General features: G+C 41.5%; 1 protein-coding gene across 1 annotated transcript; it reads left to right on the top strand.

Annotated features, from left to right (window-relative positions):
- Nucleotides 1-1463: 1463 nt before the first annotated feature.
- Nucleotides 1464-13410, top strand: SETD7 (SET domain containing (lysine methyltransferase) 7; the record flags this gene model as incomplete). The annotated part of the gene is made up of 7 exons (XM_010079465.1): nt 1464-1593; nt 6256-6457; nt 8432-8621; nt 10312-10393; nt 11542-11659; nt 11947-12104; nt 13085-13410. Coding segments are annotated over 7 exons (1061 nt in total), but the record flags the coding sequence as incomplete, so codon positions are not given.
- Between the last annotated feature and the right edge of the window lie 1892 nt (nt 13411-15302).

The raw sequence follows: 15302 nt of genomic DNA, 5'->3' as shown, positions 1-15302 counted from the left end.
GGCTGAACTGGGAGCTAGGTGAGAGGGGCAGGTCAGCTCCCAGCCATCGAGCTCTGCTGTGGCTGTGGGGTGAGCTTCCCAAACCAGCAACAAAACAATGAAGGGAAGAATTTTCTGCCAACCTAGTGACTTGCACTGACTTGCAGAGGGTGCTAGGCAAGTGCCAGAGCAGGTGCAGGAGATGGGCACATCAGCCTGGGCTGTAAGCACTCCCCATCACACTAGAGTTTGGTTTTGCTTTTCTGTATGTGTCTTGAACCTTTTCAGTTTGGGGCAAATTTGGTCAGGGAAGAGCTTGAACCAAAACCTGTAGAAGTGGATGCACATGCTGCCTCTCATCTCTAAGAGGCTTTGTATGCCTCACCAAGAGACTAGGGGGATCAGAGGTCAGTTTTTATTTAGAAACATGGAAGAACATAAATATACACTAGATTTTGTTTATTTGTCCGTTTTCATGCAACATTTGTAGCTGCCAAAATGTGGTGATGAGAGCCTGTTGCACCCTCACCTGGTGTATCACTGCGCCGAAAGCAGCCCTGCTGAGCTTGAGCATCTTCGCTCTGCAGTCAGAGCAGTGCTCTTGATAATGCAGTGCTAAGGACTCAGAGTTCACACAGGTAAACTGGACAATAACAACTGTTTGAAACACACTTCTTTCCTTTTCCTTTGGCTTTGAAGAGGCAGATAGAGGTACAGTATGAGCCTTATTACACTTTAGCTTAATCAGAGTCGGCCAGTTGTATTCTGTAAAACATAGATGCCTGCAGGTGAGGATCCAAGTGTGTCCTCCTCCGCTTTCCCCATGTGCAACAGCTGTAATGGGGAAAACTGAGATGGCTAGGAAAGGGGACAGTATGGGGGGATGTAGCGTGAACACATCGGAAGGGCGCTGGAGAGCAACATTTCAAATACGAAATAGCAAACTAACTGACATATTGACAGTGCGTACGATTACAGATATTACATGCTTTTATTTCTTTAAATTCCTGTGGATATAGCTACGAGGTGCCACACCCACATTGTTGTAAGATGTATTTATCAAAAGAAAAAAAACAAACCCTTTCTTACTCAGAGGGTTGAAGTCTAAATCTATTCTGTTCTCACCAGGAAACACATCTTTTAGAATTATTATATTTTTGAAGACATATATTAACACAAGTTAGAATAGTATGAACCTTGTTTCTTTTAGAAACATGTCTTTTTGCTTATTCTTCTCTCTCCTGTCTCTCATCCCTTTTCTTTTATCCTGACACTTTTAATCTTTTAAACGATGTGTGTTACACAAGTACAGACTTCAGTTGTACTGAATCTCTGATCGCCATTCCTAACAAATGTTTTGATGGGGGTTACTGTTTTGTACAAGGGAGCTGCTGCATTTCAAGCATCTATGTAATCAGAACAGTTTTGCAGTTTTATATAATTCTTAATATGTTCCTTTGCTCTTTGTCTGGATTTTATTTCAGGGCATCTAGATGATGATGGGTTGCCACATGGATTCTGTACAGTCACCTATTCATCTACAGACAGATTTGAGGGAAACTTCGTGCATGGAGAAAAGAATGGCCGTGGCAAGTTCTTCTTTTTTGATGGAAGGTAGACACTGACTTTTTGATTTTTCTTCTATGTTCTGCCTGTTGCTTGCAGTGATATAAAACTAATCTACATTGATTGTATGCTACTGGGTTTCTGGATAAGCTTTGTCATGAAAAACTGTAGCTGGAAAGTTGCGTATCCTGTTATTGTACCCATAGTGCTGACAGGGTACCTTTGTGGGCTTGGGAGCTTTGTGCCTAGCTTGATGCCTGGAGTTGCTCCCTGGTGGGAGGATGCAGAGGTGTGAGCACTTTTAGCGCTTTAAGGTTAGGAACTAATTAGAAACTATAAGAACTGGGATCAGAGCTGTTGGAAGCCATGTGGGCAACAACTTCAAGTCCATAACTGCAAGTGGAATTCTTTGGTGTGTCTTATAGCCAGCCCTATATAGAGACTATGGCTGGACTGGGAGCTCCCTGTGGCAGACCCCATGCACAGACTAGAACCTTAACGGAGAGGCTTACCCTCTGCTTGGTCTTGCAAATTGTTTAGAGAGTGAAAGAGTGAGTTAAATATGGTTTTGTTCCCAACTCTATCTAATCCTCTGCAAGTTGCTTATGGCCCGATTTATTTTCAGAAAAGCCCCTATAATTTCCCCTGTCTTCACTAGGGATTGTAACAGTGAAATTGGGCTAGTCTGTGCCTAGGCATGTGTTTTCTTCTCAGGCCTTCATTATGAACACCTTGTACATCTTCCTCAAACTGCAGCATTTCTTTCTGCAGTTGCTCTGAACTTCCTCCAAAGGAGCAGCAGATGTATAAAATGACACGATTCTTCATGGTTTTGCAGCTGTCGGTGGCACTATGAATAGCAGCCATTACACTGACAGTCGTGCTGGGTCCACTCTCCTCCTGCTCCGCGAACTTCTGAGCAGGAGCGGAGGTATTGTGCTGTCTCAGTGAGTCAGCTCCTTGTCTGTACTTGCCTTTCCAGTTGCTTCATACTGAGGATTGTGGGTTGTTTTTTTTCATGAAAAGGATAATATAGTTATTCAGTTATGTAGAAACTGATCAAGCTTCCAAGCTTGGATGAAGAAAAATCCCCACTGTTGTTGGTAATGGCATTATTAAATCTCACGTGAGTAACTGAAAATCAGTACTGCCCAGCAGCTGACCTCTCTAAAATAGCCTTTTTTTTAAGTTGGCGGACAGTGTCTCTATGGACACACGTACATAATGCTTCTGTGCTTGTTGATGATCTCAGCAGAGCAGTTGCTGATTGTACAGTCAGAGAAACTGACCCACTATTTTTGTTTGTAGAGCTGCTCCTCCAAGTAGTCCAGGGTACAGGCAGTGCTCTGCGGGAAAACTCGGGCTGCTGCTGCCTGTGCTGAACCTTCTCTGTACTGCCTCAGTGTTGCCAACTTTTTTTTTTTTTTAATAACCCTTAAAAAAATGGAACAGTTGGCTACTGCATGACTTCAGGAACTAGCAAATGAAAATATATAAAAATAGTCTGGAATATGGTTTTGGAAAATGGGATATTTTTATAAACTGCTCTAAGCTTATTTTGATTTAGCCTAAGCAGCATTAACCAAGCAGTGACTCTGGTTACTAAAGACATTGCAGTTTGTCCTGCTACACCCAGGTAGCAAGAGTAAGTTGCTCTCTGAAGTGGATGGTTCAGGTGTCATGATGCCTTGAAAAAATAATGATGTGACATAGAACAGGATGTGCTGTTTCCCTTAACTGTGCCATGGGCCAGGCTGAGTGTTTATGAAGAAGAGAAATGAATCCCAAAAATTTCTCAGAACACCTCTCCCCTGACAATGTTGTGTACTTCGGTGCAGGAGGTTGGCTAGTTTCAGCATTCCTGGATCTGTTTTGCTCACAAGCTGCTGGTAAAAGCTGACAGCTGAACTGCTGTAGGTCTGTTGTTTGGGAATAGTTGAGACCTGTCAGACGCTGGACTGGCAGCAATGTAAACGTTCTCATTTTCTGAGTGCTGGGAAATAAGGTTGGCTGCCGGGCTGCCTTGTTTGCCTCTGTGAAAACTTCTCCCTTTGTTGGAATAGCTGCCCCTTTCCTGTTTATTATTTAAGGGAGTGGAAACCTGGAATGAAATACCAGTTGTTTTTTCCTCCTCCTTCAAAAATGCAACAGAACCAAATGTTTCCTTTCAGAGAGAGAAGTTTCACCTCTGGCATACTCCCTGTTTTGGATCTGGTACTTGAGCTTTCGTTGGTGCTGAGGTTTGCAGGAGTGCACTTTACAAAACACTTTGCGCAATAACTGAGCATGAGAGTCGTGTTTGGCACCGAGCTGCAGCTGCTGTTCTGCCTTAACTAGAAACTCATGTAAACTGACATCTCCCAGATCATCATAGAGAACAGTGTTATTTTTAAGAAAAAGTTTTTAATGTTCCCATATAAAGGGAAAGGTGAGAGATGAGGGAGTGAGGGATGAATGGAATGGGGTCTGCCAGTGTACCTTAATACCTGGAAGGGTATTGCAGTAAGTATTCCCTCCTCAACTCTTATCACTGATTTATTTTTTAGGTAGTGAGTATCCTAGATCCCCTCTAGGCCTGGTGGATAATGGGAAGACAGTACATCTGATAAATCTTGACTTTAGTAAAGCTTTATCACCAATATGATAATCCAAGAAGCAAATAGCTCAGGGTTTGTGTTAACAGGATTTTGTTTATGCAAGACACAGAAGCTATTTATTCATCCTCGTGCTGGTCAGGTCTTAGTTGCAAGTATTGTGCCTGGATGCAGGCACCATGCTTTGAGAGCTTAAAAAAAGAGAGCAGGAGGGAGGGAATGGGAATAATTAAAAAAAAAAAAAAAAACACCAAACCAAAAACTGTGAAAAGTATAAAAGTTCTAGAGAACCAGACTTTTTAATCAAGGTTGAAAGATGTGGAATTTTTACTTTAGGTATCTATCTTTTGATTTCCTTAGATGATATGAGAGTAGAAAGAGGTGGATATTTGGACATTGTTTGGAGCTTAATACAACAAAAGAAAACTTAGAGATTTGAGTTATGGTAAAAAAAAATTTTCCAGTGCTGAAGCACTGTTGTAATTTAGCAACTTGTTAACTTCAACTAATAACATTAAAGCTAAAAGGAGGGGGTTTTGTTGTTTTTCATTACATAAACTGGGGGTGGCTGCTTCTTCTAAAGAGTAATCCTACGTGTGGTCTCTGTGTGTGTTGTCCGCTACAAGGAATTTAAAATCTGGTGATCTGTCATAAACTGCAGGAAAAAGTGGTGTCATTTATAGTCGAATAAGTGCACATATTTCTGGTGGTTCCCTCATCTGCTCCATTCCGTGCCTGTGCTGTGGTGCCGTAGCTGTCTGTGCGGCTCTGTAACAACCTGGATCGAGAAATTCGTGTGACTGAAAAGTAAAACAGCTTTCCTGCCCCTTCTTGCCCTGCATCTGGTTTGTGTTGAGGTTGTGTGAGCATTGCTGTGGGACAATGCACAGCGTGAGGAAAGGAGCTGTTTAAAACAACATTGCTGTGGAGGGAGCTGTGTAAAACCAAAGCTGAAGTCATGTTTCTAAACACACTGTCACGGGGAATGTACCTTCTTTTCTGTAGTGTATTTTCCTGTGGAAAACCTTGCCAAAGTTATGTAAAATCAGAGAGTGAAGCTTTAGAAACGATAAGGTTAATTCTGAGAAAACATTCCGGCTGCAACTCTTGAAAATGTTTTGTAAAGTTTTGTAAAACATGTAGAATTGTGTGTTTTCAGACACTGGGCTTATATGGTAGATTCGTGTGCCACACATTACACATGCTTTAATTGCAGATTCATTTCAGATGCTCACCATTTTCTGTTCATCAGAAAAAGAATTATGCAGTGAAAGTACGTGTACTGCAGCTGGCTGTTAGCTAAGCATGCTGGGGTAAAAGCTAAACTGTTTCTATTTCTTATGCTAGTTCTAACCTGAGAAAGAAATAACTGAGTAGATTCTCTTACAGTTACGCTCTCAGTCTTTGTAGTTTCTCTTAGCAGCCTTTTTTAAGAAAGGAAGTGAAGCACATTGCAAGATGTTGCTGCACTGCTTCTAGAGAGACTGCAAGACAATACTGAAGTGAAATGATGTTTCTTTGTTCAAACCCAAGTGCAGCGCTGGTTCTGTTTGACAGGCTGTGTTCCGTTTCAGTAGGGATACATGAAAACTGACAGTGCTGTTAGCGAATCCGGTACAGATTGCTGCTAAGTGTCTCACTAGGGAGCCGGCATTGAGCTGGTGGCAGGTTGCAGTTTGTGCCCTGTTGAGGTCCACCTGAGTGGCAGTTCAGTTGCATCTCACCAAAGATCCAAACATAGGAGATAGAAAATCCTAAAGTGAGAGTAGCTTGCATGAGCAATAATTTCTTCTTTGACCACGAGCAGCCCATTCAGTGCTTTAATTTCCTATCCCAGCCTATAAAAAAAGCTCAGCAATGTAATTTAGGTGAAGAACGCTGTGTCCATGCAGTCCACCTTGGTGAAAGGACAGTGTGAGTTGTTCTCTGCCTTTGAAGGTAGCTCCTTCTAGGACCTGACTTTCTTGAACGTTTCACCTCAGCCTTCCTGTACCAGTAATATGTAGAATGATGAGCAGAGGAGCTGAGTTGTGCTGTGCCACATGTCAAGGCTTTGGATTCACTTCCTGGAGAGATGAATAGTCTTCCACTGGTGTTTTCTTTCTCTTTTTACCAGCACCCTGGAAGGATACTATGTTGACGATGCTCTGCAAGGCCAGGGAATCTACACCTACGAGGATGGAGTGGTCCTTCATGGCACGTATGTGGATGGAGAGCTGAATGGACCAGCCCAGGAGTACGACAGTGATGGGCGGCTCATATTCAAAGGGCAGTATAAAGACAACATTCGATACGGAGTTTGTTGGATTTATTACCCGGTAAGCCTGACCATCTGCTCTCTTTATTCCAGAGTAGCACTGTTATGTTGTCTTTCTTTTCTCCCCAGCTGAAGCAAATATTTACCACGACCCAGGTATCCAGAAGTCAACACACAAAAATCTGTGTGGAAGTTCTCTGCATTCTTATTTTGGATAATCCAACATACAGTTAAACCTTTTGAGTGTTGAATGTTTGCCCAGCAGACAGGATTCAGCAAGCCTGCAAGGTGCCCCCACCGTTTTTGTCTTCTGGGGAACCCAGCCCCTTGGAAATGCATTTACATGTCTCTCCTTGGGAAGGCTGGGACAGTGATTTTACCACTTTTTAGTGTTGACTGCAGAAGAGGAGCATGGGAGCCATGCAAGCTATTGCAGCCTGCTGCTCTTATTTAACTAGGAGGGAAGACTTTGTCCATTTCTGCAGGGTATGTTGTGGAGTCTGGCTTTGCCCAACAAATCGGATGTAACTGGTGTGACAGCTGTGCCTCTGACTCGGGGGCAGACAAGTGCTTTGCTCATTAAGCAAACCAGAATTTGATCTTTCTGATTCTTGATAAAAACTTAGATATTCCTCTGGAAAATTCTGGAGAATTTTTTGATATGCTTTTATAACTTTGCTAGTTAGGGCAATAATGTACTGGTTTTTAGGGGGGTTTTATGTTTGGGGTTAAGTTTTAATTCCTATTCAGCCTTACACAGCACTCCAGACTTGAACCTTTCAATATTTACCTTGTGCTGAGGAGGGGGAAACATCTGCATGTAATTAAGAAGCTGGTCCCAAAAAAAAAAAAAAAAACAAAAAAAACCAAACTACTTCTATGCTACATGTTGCACATGCTTTAATTGCAGTTTAATTTCAAATGCTTACTATTGTCTGTTCATTTTATTTACAGGCTTTCACTATTGACATTAAGCATGTGTGTTAGAATCAACAAATGCTTGGTGTATGTTCAGTACAAGTGTATAAAATACAAACAGCTGACCCTTCAGGTCGTATGTCTCCTGTTTCATCTTCCAGCTGACAAAGTGTTGCTGAACCTTCTGGAAATGTGGATCTTTGGAGGTTGTTTATCATCTTGCCAGACTAAAGGATGCAAGGTGTTCCAAAAAAGCCTTTGCCATGCAGTTATTTATGCATGATTCTGTGCATGATGCTGTATGCACACATTTTTACCCAAACTTAAGGTTCACTTTCTTTATTATGGTATGTTTGAACATCCTTAGAGTTGAACAAAATGGTGCCACTCTGAAATGGAGCCTGTGTGCAGTGATCTTGATCTAAACCAGTCTGTTTCCACATCACACCTGCTGTTTTTGCTTCAGGGCACTATTTGAAGATGTTTCCTTGTCCTTTTTGAAATAAACCCTTGAAGTCATTAGACCTGTGCTAATCTATGTATCTCATTCTGTAATTCTGTAAATCGACCTACTGGGAGGTGCAGGCAAATCACAGATGGCAAAGCCCAGGGCTCAAATGTGTGACGTTTAGAGAGGAAAAGTGTTGCTGATGGTGGATTTCAGCAAACAGTTGTTCTTGTTGAGTGCCAGCTAACTTCAGGAGGGGATGCTGGGGATGAAGAAATTCTCTAGTTGTTCAGCAAATATTTTGGAGTATCATGCTAAGAAAACTGAGACAAAGTTTGTGTGTGGCTTTGGGCCTTGGTTCACGGGCTGTTCACATAAAAATTTTGTCAGCTGAAGCTCAGTATTTGTGTTACATGGGAGGAAAGACCTTGGGTTTTGCCTACTTCACACAGAAAACACAGTTAATTTATTTTATCAGTTTTATCCTGGCTGGAATGACTTCACACAACTTCTTCATGTGTCTGTTTCTCACTCCTTTTCATGAGCTCACATCTGAACTTACTGTAGCTTAGATGGTTTCTTTAAAAAGTTGAAGAATCTTTTTTGTTTACTGAAGATAGCACAGTATAACTAAGTGCTCTGCCTTTTCTTTCTTGCCTGTGCTTTCAGGATGGAGGCAGCCTCGTGGGAGAAGTGAATGAAGAAGGGGAGATGACTGGAGAGAAAATAGCCTATGTGTACCCTGATGGAAAGACTGCATATTGTGGAAGGTTCATAGATGGAGAAATGATAGAAGCAAAACTGGCAACTCTGACATCTGTAGAGGATGGGAAACCTCAGTTTGAAGTAGTACCAGGCAGTAAGTTCAGCTAACACAGAAACTTAAATTCTTGCTACCAGCTCTTCACCACAAACGACTCTGTTTCTATAGTGTTTCTCTTCAGAGACTCTAAAGGCTGGCTGGGATGAGATAATAAACCTGTTACTGAGAAGCCCTTTTTCTAAATTAGAAGATTGGACAGAAAAGCACAGGGATAGATTCCTTTGCTCTGGGAGCACACAGGAAGTGCCGCATGCGGTGGTGCTGCTGAATTGCATTTCATAACCCTTCTCTTGAGTGCTCCTGGGTGCAGTCCTACTTGTCACACACAGTCCTGCCTGTCACACACACCATTGCCAGCTGTGCCAGCGTGAAAACCTGCTTAACAGTGTTAATGTTGGCGCAGTTACAGGCTTTGTTTCGTTAGTAAAATAACTAAAAGTGGAGAGGGAGGCTGTGGTTTGATTGTAGCTCTGTCAGGTTTGTGCAAGTGAATGTTAGCATAGTGAATATTCTGGCATCTGCGTTACGGGGCTGAAAGGACACAGAAATTGGAATTGGTGAACTAGATTCAGTTGTTGTGTAACAGCCTGATTCACCAGCACCCGTCTGTCTGCCTAGTCCTGCTGATACAAAGTGGCTATAAAATGGTTGGGATCAGGGTGCTTTTGAATGCAGGTAGCCAGTGCTCCTTCTCCAGGGCAGTGGTGGCTTAGGCCTATAGTCCTGGAGTGGTTTTGTTGCTCTGAGGTGTGTGTAATGTTTTGGAGGTGAGTGGGTTAAGCTGCGGACAGGGCCGTAAGTATTCAACAGGAACTATGCTAATATATTTACTGTTTTGCCAGCAAACAGATTGTCTCGCTCGATGTGAAATAAGAATGGCAAAAAGGGATTAAGAAGCAAATGCATGTGACTTTATTTTTTAAATCTCTCAGTTGTGATAGCAAATCAAAATTTAATTTAAAACATATCTTCTGAGAGGGTACCGCTGTGCTTTGTGAATAGGATTCAGTTATACGCTGGATGAAGCTGCCTTCAGCCAGAACAGATCTTGGACACCAGGCACAATGGCCTTTTATCAAACTTTGTAATATTCTGTTTGTTTGGGGTTTTTTTTCCCCCATCTTAGTTCCACCTGTACCTTAACCTGTCTCCCAGATAGTACTCTGGGAGTTGATTGGAGAGGGATTTAAGGACATAATTAGAGCTGTACCACTGGGTTGCTTATTAATGGCAGGAAATAAATGACTGTAGCAAGTTTACTTTGTGATTACTGAACATTATCTTCTGGCTGAAGTCTCTTCAGGATTGGGACTAGAAAACATTTCATATTTGAAGTAGCCCAAGGTTTTTTATAATTAATGTGTTATTTAATACATCCTTTAAAATTTTGCTTTACTTTTTAATTAGAAATTCTGGGCAGGTGAGTTTTGAAAGACTGTCCAGTCCTCCTTTAAAAGTTGGTAGTTTGAAGAACGTACATATCACCTTTTTGTGATAATACACTGCTATTCTAGTACGTTGAGCGGAAAAAGTAATCAAGAAACAGTATCACGCTAAAGGCTTTTTAAAGGTGCAGTTCTATTTAGTACCTTTTTTTGGAAGTGTAACATTTATTTCCTGCAGTCATTAAAATTTAATTTTTTAATGTCTTGATTCTGTTAAGGGTTGCATGCTTTCAGTACTGCCAATTAGTTTATTTCCTTTGTTGATTTCTGGTTTTTTTCAGGCCCAGTATACAGTTTTGACAAATCTACTTCATCCTGCATTTCTACAAATGCACTTCTTCCTGATCCTTATGAGTCAGAGAGGTAGGCTTTTTTTTCTTCTCCCCTCTTTTGATATTGTCCATATTTCTTTGCTGTTACATATTTAGGGCCTAATTTTGCAAACCTTTTCCCATTTAAAATATTTTTTTAAAGTGTGAGGGTTTGTGAAATGGAACTCGTTACTGCACATTAGTCAGTGTTTGACTTGATTGGATTTCTTTCCAGTTCACACAATAAAATCTCACTGCAGTGGATAGAACACAGCAATGCTTTCTAAGAGATTGAACAAGGATAATTTGTTAGTGTTTCAAAGACATTGTTCAGTCAAGTCCTGGGCACCACTAACAGCCCACATCTACAACATTCTGAGCAGAAAGGGTATGCTGTTCCCTATTTTCTAGATGTGTAACTAGCTTCAGGTTGCAGTGTGCTGCATTCAGTGTATTTCATTGGATGGCATGCATTGTACAAAGTCTTCTGCCATCCCTACAGATGTAGCGAAGTGGCAAAAGTAAATCATGAAGCTGGAGGAAAGTGGCATGCTGTTTGTGACAACACTGCCATGTCAAAACACATTCCTCAGCAATTGTCTCCTTGTAGTTAGTCAATGATACTTTTCTATTTCTTCTGGCTATTCCACAATTACACTTTTTACCTAGGCTCTTAAGAGGCCTTGCTCTGTAGCTACCTCGATTGTAGTCCTTTTCTGATACTGTGAAATACCTAAAGTAAGCAATTAGTAAAATGCTGCCATTAATTTGCATCAAGTACTTGAAGATCTTGGGCTTCGCTTTGGGAACTTGCTCAGCAGAGCAATAATCTGTGCATGGACACACTAGCAACCTCAGCTAGTGGGGACCTCTGGGATTCTGGTGTGTTGTCGAGGGTGTTCCTGAGTTGAAGCCATCACTGAGTGATACGAGTAGATTGGCACTTAAAAAAAAAAATTAATTTTCAAACTAACAGATAAAGTCAGCCCCCATTTCCCACCAAATCTCCATTTTGCCAAAATAGAGAAAATGTATGGAGCAGAGGAAGGACAAGGAGTTGCATTTGGAAGTTTTGAGTTATATTATTAGGTGTTTTGTTATACTGAATTATTAGTCTTTATGCCAGTAGTGTTGTGATAATACTTCTTGAAAATGAAAACTGTAGCTGATAACTAATTCCATGTCCTTTTCCCCTTGCAGGGTATATGTTGATGTCTCTCTCATTTCCAGTGCTGGAGAAGGATTATTTTCGAAAATAGCAGCAGAAGCCAGTACAGTTATGTCCTTTTACAACGGAGTGCGAATTACACACCAGGAGGTAAAGGAGACAAAAAAGTCCGTCTGAATTTTCATTGCTCCTTCTGAAGTCTTATTATAGTAGGATCTTACACCCACCCCCTTCCCACCCATAAGGTTTAATATGATGCAGTTTATTGAAAGAAAGTGCACGTTCACCTAAGTTTCTACAAAAAAGTGGTGGGTTTTTTTTAAATGACTTATACACAGGAAAAGCTTTAGTTGCATATGTTTGAATTTTTGCTTTCAAACTGCTGGCAGAGTTGACTCCTCCACACACACACACTGGATTTTTGCCTTGCAAACTAGGTAGACAGCAGAGACTGGGCCCTCAATGGAAACACAATATCCCTGGATGATGAAACAGTGATAGACGTGCCAGAGCCCTACAACCATGCTGCCAAGTACTGTGCCTCTCTGGGGCACAAGGCCAACCATTCTTTCACTCCTAACTGCATCTATGACCCGTAAGTAGAGTCCTGTGTTTTGGAGTGGAACCTGCAGCCCGGCAGCCTGGGCTCACGGGGTTTTGCTGGGCAGCTGAATGAGGAGCAGGCAGTGGGGCTGGGAGGAACGGGTGCAGGCACTGAAGGAGCTCCTGCTTACCTGGGCCCACTTGGAAACCAGCTGGCATTGCGGGTGCTTGGTGTCTCTTGGAACTTGCACCAAGGGGTATCTTGAAGTTTGCAACTGTGTTAATTTTTTCATGAACTTCAGGAGCTGCCTTTTGATTCTAAAATGCTTAAGCACAGTTCTTTAAATCCTGGCTTGGCTAGGACCACACCGTGTTTGCTGAACTAGAGGTGCTTGACTAGCACCATCAATGTGCTGTCATTTCTGAAACTCAAAAAAATAAGCATCCTGCTGCTCTGGAGTTGGTGCAGGGCACTAGGAATCAGTTGATGTACACACCTGCTCAAGGGTATAAATATTTTCGTACCACTGTATCAGTGGACAGACCTGTAGAGAGATATATGTAGAAAATAGTTTTCCTTCATTGAAGAAGCTGGTTTCCTTTACTGTGGGACACTGGGGAAGTTGTACAGAAGTATGTTATAATTGTCTCGTAAATTATAAATTAGGAAATTAGGTATAGCTATTTTCCACGCTCTCCAGTCTCTCATAATCTACTGTTTTCCTGTCATGCAGATGTTTACCACTGCAAGCCTGAGGAGCGTGGCAGTGATTATCTTTGGTTTATTTATTTATTGCAAACAAGCAATGTTGCAGGACTGTTGAAAAACTTGTAGTAGAGCTACACAAAGCTGGTTTAGTATGTAGATATTTTTGCCCTTATTACTTAAGCCTTCATAAGGTTGACTCAAAGCAATCTATCCATCTGATATCGGATTATGTGATATTACTCTGAACTGTGGGTGACTTCTGAAACTATAAAAATCTGTGAATTGACAGCTGAGTCTAGCAAAAGCGTTTATTCTTTGTCTAGGTTTGTTCATCCTCGTTTTGGGCCTATCAAATGTATCCGTACCATCAGGGCTGTGGAGAAGGATGAAGAATTAACAGTGGCTTATGGATACGATCACAACCCCGTTGGGCAAAACGGGCCAGAAGCACCGGAGTGGTACCAGCTGGAACTGAAAGCTTTCCAGGCTGCCCAGCAAAAGTGAAATAGAAGCTACTTCTCTGTTCAGCAAACTGAAATAGAAACTTGGATCTATGCACTACCTTTATACTGAGAACTGGACAACCAGGGATTGTTCATGCTGTTGCATCATAACTTTGCATTCTGTGTTAAGAGATAAGTTTCTTGCATACTAACTAGGTTTGACTGTGTTACTCATAGCAGATTTAAAATTAGCTAGCGTTGCACCAGTCTTATCTGGAGAAATTATTTAATATTCTATACGAGACGTGATATTCTTTGGTAGCTTCTGCTTTTGCACCATATGCAAAGATGCCAAAAGACTAGACAGAAAACTAAAACTGGTATATCGTTCACTATTAGTCGGCAGACTTAGTGTTGCTCTGTATCTGCCTAGGCATTATTGTACAACTGCATTTTGCATATATGCCACTTGTGATGATTACAGTAATATTTTGATATTCTCTAATAGTAGCATAATTTTGCCTTTTTAAACCTTTGATCTGAATCTTGCAATAGAGCAGTTTGTTTATTAGCATATAGGAGGCTGGGTTTTAACTCCCCTTTCCTCTTGTCTGACAACGTTGTTCTTTCTACAAATCCTCTTTTGCAGGAGAAAATCCTTTCTAACTAGTGGAAAGGCTTGTGTGTGTATGTGAGAGTGCTGTGTGTTGGTCTCTGTGGCTCTCTAAATAGTATAGCAACATGTCCAAACCTAATATTTATCTAGCCTTTACGACTGGCTTATTTTATTTAATTTATGATTATGACACACAAATGAAGCTGTTCTTTGCATGAAGATTTTCTGAAAGGAGAAAACGGATTTCCTTTTTGAAGGACTTTCATAAGTACATATTCTGGAAGGCAAGCACATTACTTGCATTAGTGTCTGAGTGTTGGTTTGTGTATTTCACCTGTTAAAGCAGCCAGTTCTCAAGGCAAAAAATTCTAGCAAGGAGATGCTTGCGTCTCACTTGAATTCTCTTAAAGGAGGTGTCTGTATTTGAGGGCAGGCTGTAGTACTTGGTGAAGGAGAGCCTGTATCTTTTGTATGTATTCCGTTGGCAAAGAACATAGCCTTGTAGCTGTCTTTTAGTAATACTGTAATACTGGTTTAAGACACAGTGAATCGATACAGTATGAGATATCAAAATAAGATTTAAGAAGAAAAAATGTGAAAAGGTTGCTTTTGAAAGACAAACAATGAATGTATAAACATCATTCACTGCTCATATTTACAAACAGCAGTCAATCCATAGCTTTGTTGCAGCCAACAGTGGGGAGCTTGTGAATATTCATGTGCGGGGCTGTGTTCTGGGGTTTTTCAGGGGTAAGGGAGTTGTGAATTTTTTAGATACTGTACTGGTCTTGCCTAATGCTGTACAGGAGAGAAATAATGTATCATCTCAGTCTGGATACTGGAGCCCTTCGGGACTCCGATGTTCTCTTTTGGGTTTAGCAGCTTAGGAGAAACTCAGATGCATTTGCAACAATTTCTTTAAATTTTTGTAGTTTTAGAAAGTCTGTATATATGTAACATAAATGATTTGGAAATTAGACCTATGGTTCTATTGCAACACATTTTGGTTGGTTGCTTGAACAATTGGAGGTGTCTGGCTGTCTGGAGAGCTAGACACAGAGAATGTGTAGGCTCGGTACCTGCAAGTGGAAGGATGAGGTTGCTGTTGTCTGCAGTCCGAGAATCCTTGCTTTGGTACCTGTAGAAAGTTAGGAATTATAAATAAGAACCTAACTTGGGGATCTGTTTAGTCCCTGTGACTGATCACAAACCTTTTCCAGCACCTCACCATTTAAGCTACATAAAAGCTACTCTGTGCTTGTGCTGGGGGGCAAGGCTCAGGGCTCTTTCAGCAGTGATCTGAATGTGAGCTTTGACACCACCCATCTGGTGCTGGAGACCTCGGGCCACAGCTCCACTTCTTGTCCAAGGCAAGTGGTTGGCAGAGGTGACAGCTCAGGGGCTCAGCTGAGTGTGCAGAGACAGAACTGAGCCTCACAGGTGAGGGACAGCTGTCAAAAGCCAGTTGGCAGCATGGCTTCA

Source organism: Pterocles gutturalis, unplaced genomic scaffold, assembly GCF_000699245.1.
Source record: "Pterocles gutturalis isolate BGI_N339 unplaced genomic scaffold, ASM69924v1 scaffold6229, whole genome shotgun sequence".
NCBI lineage: Eukaryota > Metazoa > Chordata > Aves > Pterocliformes > Pteroclidae > Pterocles > Pterocles gutturalis.
Note: the sequence above shows the minus strand (reverse complement) of the source record. Positions and strands in the feature narration are given on the sequence as shown.